The 15,646-nt window shown below is 42.8% G+C and overlaps 1 protein-coding gene across 1 annotated transcript in view; it reads left to right on the plus strand.

The window, feature by feature from the left end:
* The window catches only part of RIMS2 (regulating synaptic membrane exocytosis 2), a 1,513,920-nt gene that overhangs the window by 901,866 nt on the left and 596,408 nt on the right, over nucleotides 1-15,646 (plus strand). The window contains exon 11 of the mRNA XM_069220600.1: nucleotides 412-458. Within this exon, the coding sequence (XP_069076701.1) occupies nucleotides 412-458 (47 nt within the window). The remainder of the gene's footprint in view (nucleotides 1-411; nucleotides 459-15,646) is intronic.

A 15,646-nucleotide genomic window follows, 5' to 3' on the forward strand; every position in this document is an offset into this window, starting at 1 on the left:
AACTTTTACGAACCACTGATCTACCATTAGTGTTAAATTTCAGTACTTACTCTACCCACTAACTATCACACAGCTTATCTATAAATGTGAGAATTTAGACTTACTCTGGACACCCAAAGTACTGGTATTATTATTTCTTATAGCTATTGAAATGTTAAGCACTACTAGTGTGCTCTCCTCAAAAATAGGTAGACCACTCTACCATGTGGCAGACTTAAATAAATAAGTGCAGGTGTTAAAAATTAAGTGCTGATGCCGGGCTTCGGCACAAATTAAGCACTGGCATTTGTACATATATTAGAAAACCTTTGTGAATGCAGACCTTGCTATGGCTCCTGCTGCATAATATGGTGCTTGCAAACACATATTACTGATGAAGAAAACAATTGCATTTTATTTTTGTCATTTCAGAGATATACCCAGGATACCCGACAGTACCCATGCACAACTGGAGTCTAGTAAGTTTGCTGAATGTGGGAAGAGGATGATTAGTGTTTGGGGTTATAAATAATATCCCATTAAATATTAGCTCTCTAAGGAAATGTTAATGCTGTCCTTTTCTTAAAACACTTCCAACAAAATATAATCAATTCAGCACAATACATTACATAGACAAACGTGCTATGCAGAAGTATGGGACTTGATTTTATTTGTTATTGTTGCACTAATGTTATATTTGTGGATGCAACTTGTCATTAAGGTATGTTTCCAGTGTGTGTGTGTGTGTGTGTGTTTGTGTGTGTGTGTGTGTGTGTATATATATATATATATTTTTTTTTTTCCTCCAAAGATTGCTGGACACCGCCGTACACCATAGAGAAGGGTGTGTTGGCTTGTAAGTGGAGACAGCACTCTCCGCATTTACATCACCGCTTTCTTGCACACTCAAACAAGAAAGGCCAACGGCGAGGGGTGTTGTTTAATACTTCCTTATTTCAAGTGCTTGTGCTCCTGCTAATGCGTTTTGGCTGCCCTGCAGCCTTGTTCACAGACAGAGGCACATTTCGGCCAAGCGTACCTCAGGGACATAGCAGTTTTCCTGCCCACACTGGTGAAGGGCAGGGAAACGTAAGTTTCTTATTAAGAGAGAGCATACAAATCTAAAATGCTCCTGTCTGCTGGGAGCAGACCTTTCATCTTACCTGCCCGTACTGAAGTGGGCAGGGAAACAGATGAAAACAGATTAAAAAGTTGCATACTCACACAGGCGGCAGCATTGTTTGCTGCTCCCTGCATGCAGCAGCAGGGCCGGCTCCTGCTGTAATCAATGAGCTGACTGAGACCGCAGGGGTTTTGGGGCTCTCTCCGCCCCAACAAACAGTCACTGAATGCCCTGGGTGGGGCCAGGGCACCAACCATTGACAGGCCAGGCCCCGGGGAATATGGTCTCCATTGCTGAAATCGCCCAGGAAGCGGGACCAGGCAGCCTACTTCCCCCATTTTTAATTGACCAGGCCCAAGGAGATGAGGTGCCTGTGGTTGATATTGACCCGGAAGGAGGGCCTGCATTCCCCCTCCCCACTTAAAAAAAAGGAAAGGGCCCTGGGTGATGGGGTCCCTGGGGCCAAATTGGCCTGGGGAGGGCACATGTCTCCCTTTCCCCTCATTTCTGATGGCTGGGCTCCAGGAGATGGGTTCCCATGCCAAAATTGGCCTGGGGTAGGTGACTGCATATCTCTCTTTCATTTAGAATATTCCTGGGCCCAAGGGATGGGGTCTCCTGGGCCGAAATCGGCACGGTTGGGGGCGGTTGTGTGCCCCCTCCCTCTTTAGTATACGAATGGGCCCAGGGGATGTGTGCCTCCCTCCATGGTTGCCTACATGGAACCCCCGCCATGCATAGCTGAAAGCCGTGCATGGTGTGCGGTTGGATGCATTTGCTGGGTTGGCCACAGGGCCGAGGCCTTGTGCAGAGGTGAGGGGATGGCCGCTGGCCCTGTGGCCAACCCCCTTTTTGCGCAGCCAAATACTGTCTGAAGCGGGGGTTGGATTAATGTCAGGTAATTCAATATTACTTAACTTTTTAAAAAACGTGGAAATTCACTGAAAAAATCAAAGGCTACAGAAATTCACAATTCACATGTACCAGGCACCAGTTATGTCACTGAAAAAGTGACACAACCAATCCAAAGGCGATCTTTACCCACTATGGATGTAAGCCTCAATCTCCAAATGCAACAGATACTAGTAGCACTGAAATTCGATTAGTACTGAGCTGCGTGACCCTGTCCCTTTCTTTACTTGTTCCAGTTAGACACAGTCATCCATTGTTTCAAGGCTACTATGACACTAAACTTAGTGGTTCCAGTAAACCATTTCACTATAGTACTGAACCTACCTGTCCTTCTAGGTGCAACATTACAGAAACATGTCACCATGAAGTTGGTAATTCATCACTTTCTAGGCAGGAGTCATGCAACCATATGTCAATATACCCTAGTTACACTGTAAAGTTGAGCTAGACTCCGCTAGAACATTAACAGCCTAACATGGTCCAGTCTGCTGTTGACTCTTCCCTTACCACCCAGTGCAAAGTCTGTTTCAGTGAAAGATGTAGCTGAGAAGAAAAAGGCAACCAAATCAGGAACTGACAAACATCCTCACAACAAAAGGTAAAAGAGGCACGTGCTTTCGAATGTCGGTACTGCCCCAAAGTGAAGCTACACTCAAGGACCACAACACACACGAGTGAAGAAAATGCAAAGGTTAGGCAGTTTATAAGCTCACCAGTCTGCCCTGCTGACCAGGCTATGTGGATAGCGCCACCTAACTCTGATTCACTTTTAGGAATTGAAAATCAGATGCCAACTCTTTCTTCCTCACCAGATCCTGATTTTATGGTGTGGTGCCTTCCTCATATACAGTGGTATAGGGTTCTGCCTTAGTCATAGCTATTTTTGGAAACACTAATCTATTGAGGCTTTTGCCACATTTTCTAGGGCCTGGAAATTAGACTTTCTAGACTCTCTTCCACTGAGTATTTTGTTAGTATAATAACATGAGACTGAAAGACAAATCGACTTCACCAACCCTGCTACTGAGCAGTACTTGAGTGAGATGTGTTTCAGGTAATGATCAATTCTGTGAAGTATCACAGGGAACTTTAGTGGAACCCAAAGCCTCGTTAATAGAAGAAAGGCACACTCAGTAACACTAGAAAACAATGGATACATGTTAAAGATTCATTTTACAATCAAAATGCTGTCCTAATGCACACAGTATGAATTGTAACTATAATATAAGGGCAAACAGAATTGTATCACCAATTTGTATGAGCAGTGTGAACAGCAAGACATATTCTAAAATATGGTCTGTTTAGTATGAGAACAACCCCATCACCACAGCCTTTACATAGTAAGCTAAACTCAGCACAAAAGAAAAGCCTAATTCAAGTTTCAAAGATGGTTCACATTCTCATACCTATTTCAAATGATGAAGTCATTGTTCAGTGCTAGCTTACTATTCTTGTCTCCACTAGAGGGAAGAGTGATGAGCGCCCTGCAATTGATAGCTGAATGCATCTCTTGTTAGCCTTCAGTGAGAGTAGGTGAAGTGATTCTGCATGGCTTGTCTCATCGTTCTCCTGGCACAAAGTTCCTTTCTCCCTTTCATTCATTTAATCCATACTCTTTGAACAGTATTGTTATATGAGAAATTAAATTATCAGTTTTCATGAAACCTTGTTTATGATTCAGAAATAATTATATTAGAACAGAGAATGCAGCTCTGATTAAGTACCGTGGATTTATTTACGAGCAGACTGATTATCATGTTGCAAGGAAAAGTAACATTAGACAAATGTGCATTCAATATTTGCCATTCCTAAGTAAATATTTAACAGATATAACCTAAAAATGGGGATGCCCAGAAGATAAAAAAACATGATAATTATAACACAGATAGGTCGAATCTGATCCCAGCTTAGCAAATATTAGTTTGCTGGATTCCATGAGGCTATGGGTGTTGGAGAATGACAAGAGCTTCAGTAAGAATGAGACCTTGACAGATATGTGCATATGTTGTATCCTGAAAACTTTGTAAATATATGCAAGACAGTGTTATTATATAGAAAGGACATACATGTATAAATGTTTCGGTGTGTGTTTACATATATATATTGTGTAAATGGCAAAAAAACCCTATGTAGTAATGGTTGGGTCATACTTTTCATCGAAAATGCATTTTTATTTTCTTAATAACTGTCATGCCGTTCAGCGAATTCACACTCAACTTTCTTAAAAAAAAAAAAGAAAAACAATACACCCACGCTAGGCTCCTCATAGCAAGCAGTTACCTAAAAAAAAAAAAAAAAGTAGAACCCACAAGTAACATTTCCCATTTTAACTCATAGGATTCTTTGCGCCTTGTTATCTTGTTACAGAAAAAAACAACTGAAAAGAATAGCCACCAAACCTGACATGTATGTAGAATGTTATGCAAGGGAGTGCTTTTGCTTGGTTAGTGCAAATGTCTTCATTAGTTCTCGAGAAATTAATGCTACAAAGTGGCGTAGTGTAATCATGAAGAGGTTCATTTTTAACAAAATCTTTACGAATTTGGAAGGCGTTTTTTTTATTTGCCTGTAAGTTTACGCTTTTTGACAAATTTGCATGAAATTCAGCAAATGCTTAGGTTACTCATGGTAGATTTGTGAAGGGAGCATATTTGATCGGGGAGGGGTTAAAAAAGTGTTCATAACAACTGTGCCATCATTTGATGAATTCATGACTTCATATGAAATTTGGTAGATCTATAGTCTTCGGTGGGCATGAGAGAGCACAAACAACGTAATGTGCTAGTAACTTTGCTGCACTTTAAAGCACATGTACGACATTTGGTAGGCTATTAGCATGTTAAACCCAGTGCATGAATCTCCGGTATCATGCAGATTTGCTAATAATTTTGGTGCTGTTTTACAGCTCTGAACAACAACTGGTTGACTCCTACCATGGTTAACTTTCTCTTGATATTTTTAGGATCATGTCAATCCATCAGGGGAAAAAACATAATGGTTTTGTAAAAAAAAAAACAATATTTTCCAAAGCATAATTTGCTGTCCACTACAGGAAAAAAAGACTGAATGGCTCTGCCTTAAACCTAAGATTCCTGCATTGTACTTAAATTGCCTCTCAAATAGTAGACTGCAAAAATAACCAGTGTCAAAGTTTTTAGCATATGGCACACGCTGCAGCCTTTCCATGCTATGCTTTGCTAAATGATGTGCACTGCGAGATTGGCAGCCTATGGAAGGTTGTGTCCAAGGCCTGGCAAATTTCCAGACCCCGTGCCAAATCCTACAGTGCACAACCTTCTGCCTCACAGCAGCCCCACTCTGTCTATCCAACAACTGCTGCACACAGGCTTTGGCCAACCCCCTGTGAATAGCCCTTTTCCTTTACCCATAACTTTATCTTTGAACCTGTCTCGTAGGCTCTCATTAGTCTAATGAGACTACTGGATTTTTAGCGACAGAATCGTCTGAGATGTGGGATACTGAGCCTTAACCCATTGCAGGTGACACCTGTCGCCCTAATCCAGGTTTTGCTCCGGCTAACTAGCAGTGCCTCATCTCTACCCAAGAGCAGGAATGATTGGGCAGCCGAGCGCATGACACAATTGATTTCTCAGGGAAATCGTGGTCACTCAGGTCTCATCCGTTTCTCTCAGTTACATTAGTCTCACATACACAATGACAAAAAGAGGCAGTATATGTTTCAATAAGGCTTTAATTAAGCAACTGCATCTTGGATAATAAAGCATGTACTGCAATAACCAGGACGATACAGCATGACAGAATTAGAATTGTGACAAGGAGAGTGAAGCATAGGAATAACGCTAACATATTGTCACTAGAGTCAATAGACTAATTCCTACCTAGGCTATAATAGAGCACAGCATGTTAAGCTCTAGTTCTGCCCTTCAGGTTTCCCTGGGAAGACATCATCTGCCATACCTGAGCAAAGGGCTGAAATCTGCTGTAGCGAAGTGTGCAGTAGTCAGCATACAGTCGTGGTCCTCTAGCTGGAATCGCCCTCTAACCTTGTAAGGGACAGGGAAGAGTTTTTATAATAAAACAGCTGCTGTTCTGAGAAACTGTCCCTACGTAAGGATGTGTATTTTTCTTTGAATACTAGAGACAAAACTTTTACCACGTTCACCGGCAACCTATCTTACTGCAGTCTTGAAAGAAGCACAGAGTAAACAAGAATGTCTTGTTTGAGAGCGTAGTGCTGGCCTAAGCAAGAACAGCTAGATAGAGAGAAATAAAACAAGACCGCAAATGTGGCTATTGTTAAAATAATAAGCGAAGCTGAAAAAATATATCTAGTTTAAAGTGCACAGCGGCAGGCCTCGTGTGCTGAAAATAACGTGCACGGAGCTATAACTAAAATGGCTACACAACAAACCCTTATCAGTTCTTTTTGAAATCTGAAATTTCTGCATTGAGCTAAACTTGATCACAGCCTTTGAAAAACTATACAGTTTCATTACTCAGTGGCAAAGTTATTAACAAATGAACATGCTATTGCCCCCTTCAACTGCACCCTCTCTTGACAGATTTGTGTTCAACTCTGTTAGATCTGTCAGCCTTGGAGTGGTCTTCCCCCAACACTTTTGGCTGCTTGCCTCCATCTTGTCTGAAGTTTTCATCTGTTCATTTTCATCTGTTGGCCTTAGGACTTTGTGCACTTTACCATTGCTAACCAGTGCTAAAGTGCATATGCTCACTCCCCTAAACATGGTTTTATTGGCATACACCTGATTGGCATATATAATTTATATATAAGTCCCTCATAGAGTGGTATACCATATGCCCGGGGAATGTAAATTAAATGCTACTAGTGGGCCTGCAGCACTTATTGTTCCATCCACGTAAGTAGCACCTTAAAACGTGTCCCAGGCTTGTCATTGCAGCCTGAAGGCAGTGTCCTACTGCCATGTCAACTTAGCATTTTAAACCCTTTGCCAAGCCTTAAGCTCCCCTTTTATTACATATGTCACCCTAAGGTAGGCCCTAAGTAGCCCGTAGGGTATTGTGCAGCTAAAAGGTAGGACATGTGCTTTTTAGTTTTGCATGTTGTAGTAGTGAAAAACTCCCAAATTAGTGTTTTCACTACTTTGAGGTTGTACCCCTCTCATAGAATAATATTGGAGATCCCTTATTATATTTAATAAGCTGTAATTCCTACATCAGAGGTGGGAGATATATCATGTTTGGTATCTATGAACTTGTAATGATAAATGCTCTTTAATGGTAGAGTCGGATTTATCATTACAAGTTTGAAAATGCCACTTTTAAAAAGTTGAAACACTAAATGCCACCGCTAACTTAACAATATGTTCCATTTGAGTGGGGGAGCAAAAAATGCATTGACGTTCCCACTGTCTTAATAAACTATATCAATAAAAGTATAACAATTGTATACAACAATAGTGTCAAACAAAACAGACCAACAGTGAATACACCATTTTTTTAGAAAACCCCAAAATATTGTTTGAACCACAAAAAACATATCTATCACATACATATGTCCAATAACATCACATATATACAATGAACACACCTTGATAAAAACTTGGTATCCAGGTTCTGAACAAGTTCTCAAAAAAGAGAATAAAAGAGCCCTAATATTTTAAATCCATTTGCAGCTCTTAATTGTAGAGCCTAGTCCAAAGGTACAACATTCTCAGTAATACATGTGGCAAAAACAGGGGTTCTGTATATTCCAGAACATCAGATCTAATTCTCCCTGTTAGCCCAATAACCTTCACTTCTGCTCTTTGGGTGCTCTTTAAGGTCCACGTGTTTCAAACCCACACATCTTAAGGGCTCTCCTCAGGACACAGAACTCAAGGATACACTCCTTTTGTAGCTCAAATTTTCCACTAGAGCAAACTTGGAAGCCATAGCTGGGCAGATTTCACCAAGACCAGGTATCTTATCCATGAGTGTTCACAGACATCTTCCATCGGTAGGCAAAACGTTCTGAGCTAGATGCACCTGTTTTTCTGACCCACTGAGGTCTCACCTTGGTGGATTGCATTAGTCAATTGGTCTCGGTCCCTCCAAATGTCTGGAAGTAGAACGTTTTCTAAGACCTAACTTTTTCCAACTTTCTGGAGTAACTCCTTTTGCTCAGTAATAAAACTCAAGGACAGGGCCGAGAGTCCAGGACCTGTTCCAGCAGAGGCCACCAGCAGAGTCCATTTCAGGATCACTGGCCAGTCCAGGAAAAGGCTTCTTGCAATTTTTGATGTGCCAACTGACCCTTAAAATTCACTACTTAACTCTCAACGTTTGTGGGAGCAGGTCCAGCCCTTCAGGTGTCCATACAGGTCAGAAACAATAGGACTATTCCTCTTCCGTTCTTCCTCACGTCCAGATATGATCTGAGAAGCTTGAGGTGAGCTACAGCTTTTGTAAAATTCTCTAGCCAGAGAATAGGGTTGACTTCTGGAGACTCCCTAACCATGAGAAAAGGTTCCCAACTCCTAACCCTTTTGCAGCACATCCTGTTTGATTTACTGCAGTGCATCTTTTTAGTGAAATCCTTCTGTTCTTGGGGGAGGCTACTGGCCCAACCAGGAGTGTGTCAAGAGAAATGAGTAGTTCCCTACTCCCCACCCACACCAAAATTGTTCTGGGACCAGCTCCTATTGAGATGGAATTGGGCTGGCTAAAGTTGGCCCTGGGATCAAAGGATCCACATTTAACTGTGGATGAACAGGCTTCACTCATCTCTTTTTGATGTTTATAAAGTTTCTGAGTCCTTATCACCTGCTTTTTCGGGGAAAGGATGAGTAAGATACCACACACCGGGACTTCCTGGCAAAAGGCAAAAGCCACTGTTTCTGCTCTGCGATGCACCTCATCAAGGGGAACTGACTAACAGACAGCGCAGCTGCAGGCAGGCTACCTACTTGAGCTTCAGCCAGCCAGAATTAGCAAATATTCAACTTCACCATTTAATTGGATTTTGAAAAATAATAAAAATAGTGGTTTAATGGTTTCTATGCATATCCCAAACCAGACTGACCAAAAGCTGAATTTTAATTGTACTTTAGTTTGTCTTCCAGGAGCAGCTATAGCTTCATACAGTGAAAATAGATTTTGGGGGTTAGTAAACATGCCTGCCTTAGTTTCTTGCATGTTCTACTTTTAAATACTTGGCACCCTAGCCTGTGGGCTGCAAAACATGTTTAGGGTCACTTAATTAATATTTAAAAACAGGGTTCCTTCCTTTCAAAAAAGGTTATTTTGAAAGGTTCACCTTCAGGTTTAAATGCTGGAGCAGTCAGGCTACACTTTTAGGACTCAAATTATGTCACTCTAATATAGGGAATATTATGTGCTGCAGTCCACAGGTGACATTTACCTTTTCTTGCCATTGGTGTATTTCCTGTATCATATACTCTGGCCTTTACTGGATGGTTGAATATGCCAGTTAAGGAATGAGCAATATTACGGTTTTCAAGGTCAGGGCACATATGCTGAAGACTGGTCAGCAGTATCCCAGTGTGCAGAGTTCAAAAATAAGCAACAGCAATCAACAAAATAAGAGGCATTTTCTAACAACTGTAGTGTAAGTTCAAAAATCCACTGAAACAAAACGCTGTGCAGTGTAGTTATTGTTATGAAACCAAACATTCACTGAAACTTGCCAGTTATGGTGAGGCAAACTAAACATAACCTGTGTTCTTGTCATGCACTGCTCAGGTCATCAACTATGGCACGTTACATTTTTTTAAGGCAGCTCAGTCCGATTGGATAAAGCGTGAGCCCAGCCAGGCGCAGTGTGCTACTCCTGTCCGGGGTGATCAGACACACCTGCTACATAGCATGTGCTCACCCTTGGGTAGTTTGTCACAGAGCAATGAGGCTTATCTCAGAGGCAATGTGTAAAGCATCAGCACAGTATGTTTCCACAACACCACAACTGAACAACCCCAAAAAGAGACTTCACACAGGTTCTAGGTATAGAAACACTTGTAGACAACTTATACACATGATCAACACAATTCGATTACAATGTGATCTCTGCCTAAAGGTCAATGAGCGCACAGTGCACAGCAATAGAAAATGTAAACATGGGTGTGAATCTCAATGAACAAAGCAAAACATGAGATGTAGGCCTCAATCACTCATTCCCTTCCCACATCTACATAAGATGCTCACCTGCTGTCAGCACTAGGCGCACCCTCATGTTTCCTCACAATCAGTGTAACACATACTTCAGGGTGTGCCCGAGGCTGGCAGTAGCAGCAAAAATGTATATCACAGTACTCACACTCTCCCACCCAGACGCACAGCCTCAGCCGCACTAATAGAATGCTGGGTCAACCTTAGGACCTCACTGGCAGAACCCGAGTGCCCAGCAACACCACAGTGCTGCTCGAGCACACTCTCGTTCTCAGTCGTACTCACTCTAAGTTCCCCCGGTATCAGTTAGCACAGGTGCGCACACACACATTCTTGTACGCACTCACTTCCGGCACCCTAATGCGGTGCCCTGACAACTAGCAAGTGGATGCCAATCTGCTTTCAAACACCCTGGATCCCAATCCACCCTGCACCTGCTGCTGAGCGCTCTAGTAAACCTCACCCAACTACAACCCACAGAGTACAGTGCTTTCCCCTGGGCACCTGGTCGTCCCCGACCAGGTTGAAACCTATCAGGTGTCAGAGTTAAGGTGGGGGGAGGGCAGGAAAAACAACGGCCAGCAATCAAACAATTTGGAAATGTTCAGGCTCCAAATAGGAGGTTCACTCAGAGGTCTGTAAAACATGTGGGAGGGTCACCTGGACCAGCCGACAGCCTCGGAAGCACCCAGCCCAGCCATAAAGTCCAATGTTGCAAAATTGTCACCAAGGTCAGCACCTCCGGAATGGATAGGTGCTGTTAGGGTGTGTTGTTTCAATCCGCCCTAGACAGCTCAGATTGTACACAACAAGTTACCATGTCTGTTCCTTCGGAATGGGGACACCCTGCCTGGTGCCCGGGAACTTCCAGTTTACATTCCCTGGGTATCCAGTATGCTATAACCTTAGCTGTACTGGATGCTCCCTCCGGACGAGCACACTAGACGCAAGCTCTGTCATGCAGTTCTAGGCCAAGTACCACTTTCCTCGGGTTGTACCCACACCTCTGACGGTTCCAGTCCATGAATGGACACAGCACACAATGAACATGCAGCCGGGAGTAACACAAGAGAAATGATTTGCACTCAACCTTTGAAAAGCCCCAGCAGGATCCCTCTCAATGGTGAGCCGTTTACTTTGCAAGCCGTTTCGGAGTGCGGTGATCCTCACTTTGAAGGGCCACACACCAGTTGTGTGCATAGTACTCTTCTACCTCGCACCTGATGCGCCGGTCTTCCAGACTTCTTCCTTAGGCCACATGCACACTTTTCTTGCCAGGTGGAATCTGGCACAGTGTACACGCAACAGAGGGCACCGCAGTTATTATCGATTATGATGTTAGGCCTCCAGAGGTCTTTGATGTCCCTGAGACCTCCATGAAGAACACGGAACAAGCCGACTTGCTCTTGGAGAGTCACTTTCCAGATGCTACACAGCAGCAGGCAATTAGCCCAGGCTAGTCTCTAATCTGGAAGGGTGCGCGGATCCCCTCCTCGGAAAGTTATCCTCCTGGGCACCCAGATTCCTTTGACATTGTGCTGACATGGTCCAGCGCACTAATCCTATGTATTCATAGGTGGTACTCTAAGTTGCAGATGTTGAGTACCCCCTATGTTCACTAGGTAAATGCTTTGAAGTAGGGAGTGGTTTGAAGGGTATTTCTTTGAATCACAGATGTCTCCCTGTTCTGGTTAGCTTTAAACTAAGAGGGAATGAGGCTAAAGAATGCAGCACTCTTAGTCTGACTAATGAATTTATTAAGGCACCTCCCAAGTCTCAAACAAGGGCATACAAAAATATGAACATGAATATTTAACTTGAATGCAGCAAAACACGTGCAGATACTAAAATAATCACAGCAGTTGTATAATAATATTCAGAAAAAATGCAATATATCAACAATGAATATGTATGCAGTGAAGATAAATATATTTATGCATGCACACAGCAAAGATAGATGACTAAGACATAAAAATGCATCACCATGGGGATCAAATCCAACATCATCCTTGTCCTTGCCAACATCAAGCTGTGAAACCCTGAACAGCCAAGACAGGAGAAATATTCCCCAATGGGACACTGATTTTTACTAGCAGTGCATCCATCCTTAAAAATGAGTTTCCTCTGCCTCAGCGCCAAGTTTCCCCACCTTATATATCTTAAACAAACCCAAGAAGAAGGTTCTGGTAACCTTCCCTATCCCTATCCCTTCGGGTAAGTTGTGAAAACACACAAAAGAATGGGCCAGATCCCAATGTGCATTTCCAAGACAGAGCCGTACAATTCTCTGCCATGAACATTCTCATCTGTGTACACTCTTATCATTGTTGCATTCCCCCATGATATGTTCCCTTCTCTGGTGAGAAGAGCGAAAACACGTTCAATGTAGAAAACAAACTGAGTGTGGAAAAATACCTTCGCCACCGGTGTGACGGCATTTTAAGTTAAACTAAGCACAAAATGGAGTCAGTGGTCAAGATGGAATTGGTGGTTAAATACAGATAGCATTATACTCCCCTAAATTTCCTCTGTGTGTGCCCTGGAGTCTAGGAATGCAGATATGTATCTTTATGTGTGCCAGGCTCTGGTTCCGGGAGGCCAAGTGTCACAGCCTCTCCCCCATCGATCTGACCAAGCCCCAAATGGCAGGAATTTGTCATTCTGGATGCCGAGTTTTATAGCGGCCATTTGGGGAATGTGAATATGTGCTCTTCCCCAGGGACCCCAGGACTGAAACCTAATTTACGGGGCAACAGAACCTGTCTCTGCCTAGAAATGCCCACTTCCCCAAAGTGGCACTTCTCGGGTACTGATAACAAAACAACTGTAATCAACGGTGCTGGTTTGTCATCCTGAATTCAATGATACCAAACAGTATGAGGCCGTTCCCCTGCAATCTAATATTGCAACCAGACTTAATAAGCCTCGACTTCCTATCTCACCGTATGGGTAGAGCAACTTTCATAGCTAGTGCGAACACCCATGGGTTTTCAGTAGTTCCCAGGCATGCATGCCCCGGGTGCACGCACCTGCTTGCTAACGCAGATGACACTTCGGTTCAACCACCACCATGGTGCTCGTGTGCCCTGAGTTAACCTGAGCACAAGACACAAGATCTACTCCTTTTAGGAAATATGCAGGTGTAAATATGCGCACTATGGTCAGTACATCCATATGTGCCCCTCATAGGAACCACTCCACCTGGTCGTGACCCTGTACTGTGGGGTACCATTTTTATTGGGAGAAGCATGGATGGTAGAAACTTTGCCATTTGCCTAAAGTTCTCGAGTTTTCTGTCACCTAATTTGCCATTTGCAAAGCATTCTTGGTAATAAAACATGTTGGGATTTAAACACTTAAGGATAGAAACCACAGGATATGTACATGTTAAAAATGTATCTTTTTAATATGTTTCCAGACATCCCAAGGTTGATATTTGTGACAAATAGGTACTCTAAACTGATATCTCGTTTGCAGCTTCTTTTCAATTTTCCAAAATACACTTCACTCAGTTTATCACATTTGGGCACTCTGAATCCATAGACCCCCATAAACATTACTAGTAACAACAGCAGGGGGTAAAGTCTGGGCAGAGATATGTTGCAGTGCGAGAGAGACTGGGGGATCATGTTTTGGATAAAAAAATGCTAAAAATCTGACATAGTCCATTTTCAGATTTTCAAGAGAGTTCAACTGGGCAGCGACCAGGGCAAGGGATGTCTAAATTGAACCAATATATTCCTTAGTTCGTACAGAATTAGAAAATACACGTTTTTATACTTTCCGTATAGTCCTGAGATTGACACCTGTTATCAAGTGAACAGTTCACCATGAATAGTTACTCAGCCATAATTTTGTGATCTGCAGTAATGTTACCCAATTTATTACGCAACTGCTTTCATTCAGGGCAACATTTCCCTGACTAGCGTTCTGGGATGTCTGTCTGTGCATTTGCAAAATGCAACAAAATATTGTGCTTTCTCCATATTTTCTGTTATACGCTCAGGCTGCAATGAGTTATTGATGAGGGGTTTGCACCAATACATATCCCTGAATGTGCTGAAAAAAAACGGTAGTTTGTATGGGTGCACAAAGAGACCAAAAAGGTACATGGGATTGGACAACCTTGTGCCAATTTGTTTTTTTTTTTTAAAAGCTCAGGCAGATGAGTGCACAAACACCCTGACAGTAAAAAAGTTAATTCTTGCAACTGTAGCCAGACTGTAAATAAAAGTGTGAACTAACGCACCTTTCTTTGCCCAAGCTTCCTAGTTTGCATTTCACCAAATTCAGTATATGTATTCAAGTAATTGGAGAATGAGAAGACTGAAGAATTACCACTCTTTACACAATCTAATAATACAAGTCAATAGAACACTTTTCAGAACTGGTAATGTTTACATTGCTAGATGAACTTGGAGTACTGCATGGTATTGACTGTAAATTCATAGAGAAAGCCACATACAGTTTAATAAAGTCACTGTGTTATTGTAAATACTTCAATAATGTGTTAAAGCACCCCTAAGAGATTTAAACGAGAATACAGTAATAAATGAAAGATTCAACATTAGGCTGGGAAGAAGCCAAGAGAGATGTGTTTATGTTGCATTGTTGGACTACTGTGCCTCTATTTTGTTCTGTCACATGTTGGAAAATCCTAATAAAGAATGATTTAGAAAAATAAAAAAGAATCAACATAAGGAAGTTGATTAATTCTTCATTACAGTGCTGCAAAAAGGTGCAAAGGCACAAGGTCAGTGCAAGAATACTTTAAATTAATTTCTATAGAGACAGTCCACAATGCAATGACACACTGAGGCCCTTAATACGGCTTCGGTGGTCTTTTTGTGAGACCGTCGAAGCCGCTGCAGCCATCAGACTGCTGGCGGTCTGCTGACTAACATATTAGGAGTCATTGGAGGACTTCTGCCCATCTATGGGTGGAAGTCCGACTCCGAAAAGGCTGTTTCATCACCAGCACCACCACAACAGCAAGACTCTGCCCGCTGTATTACGAGCCATAATACGGCCTGGCAGAGTCTTGCTGGCATGGTGGTGCTGGTGGTGAAAAACCACCAGGGCCCATCCCCTCCCGGGCGATCTCCTTGATGGAGAAGCTAAGTGATCATCCGAAAGGGGGCAGAGGGGGGAGTGTTGGGTGCATGTGTGGGGTGTGTGCGTGTATGTATGTGAATGTGGGTGCATGTGTGCAAGTCTGTTAGTGAGTGGGGGTTTAAGTGTGCGTATGCGGAGAGGGGAGTGTGTTAATGTATGCGTGCTTGGAAGCGGTGGGGGTGTGAATGATTGTGGATGGGGGACATGGGGGTGTTTGTGGGTGCGTTTGTGCATGTGTTTGTGTGAGTGAACGGGGAGGGTGGGTGAGTGTATGAATGTGGTACAGGGGGAAGGGGTAGAGAGGTGTGAATGGTTGCGGGGGTGCATATGAGTGAGGTGGTTTGTGTGTATGTCAGTGTGAGTGCGGGTATTTGGATAGATGTGTATGGT

The sequence above is a fragment of the Pleurodeles waltl genome, chromosome 2_2 (assembly GCF_031143425.1).
Source record: "Pleurodeles waltl isolate 20211129_DDA chromosome 2_2, aPleWal1.hap1.20221129, whole genome shotgun sequence".
Lineage (NCBI taxonomy): Eukaryota > Metazoa > Chordata > Amphibia > Caudata > Salamandridae > Pleurodeles > Pleurodeles waltl.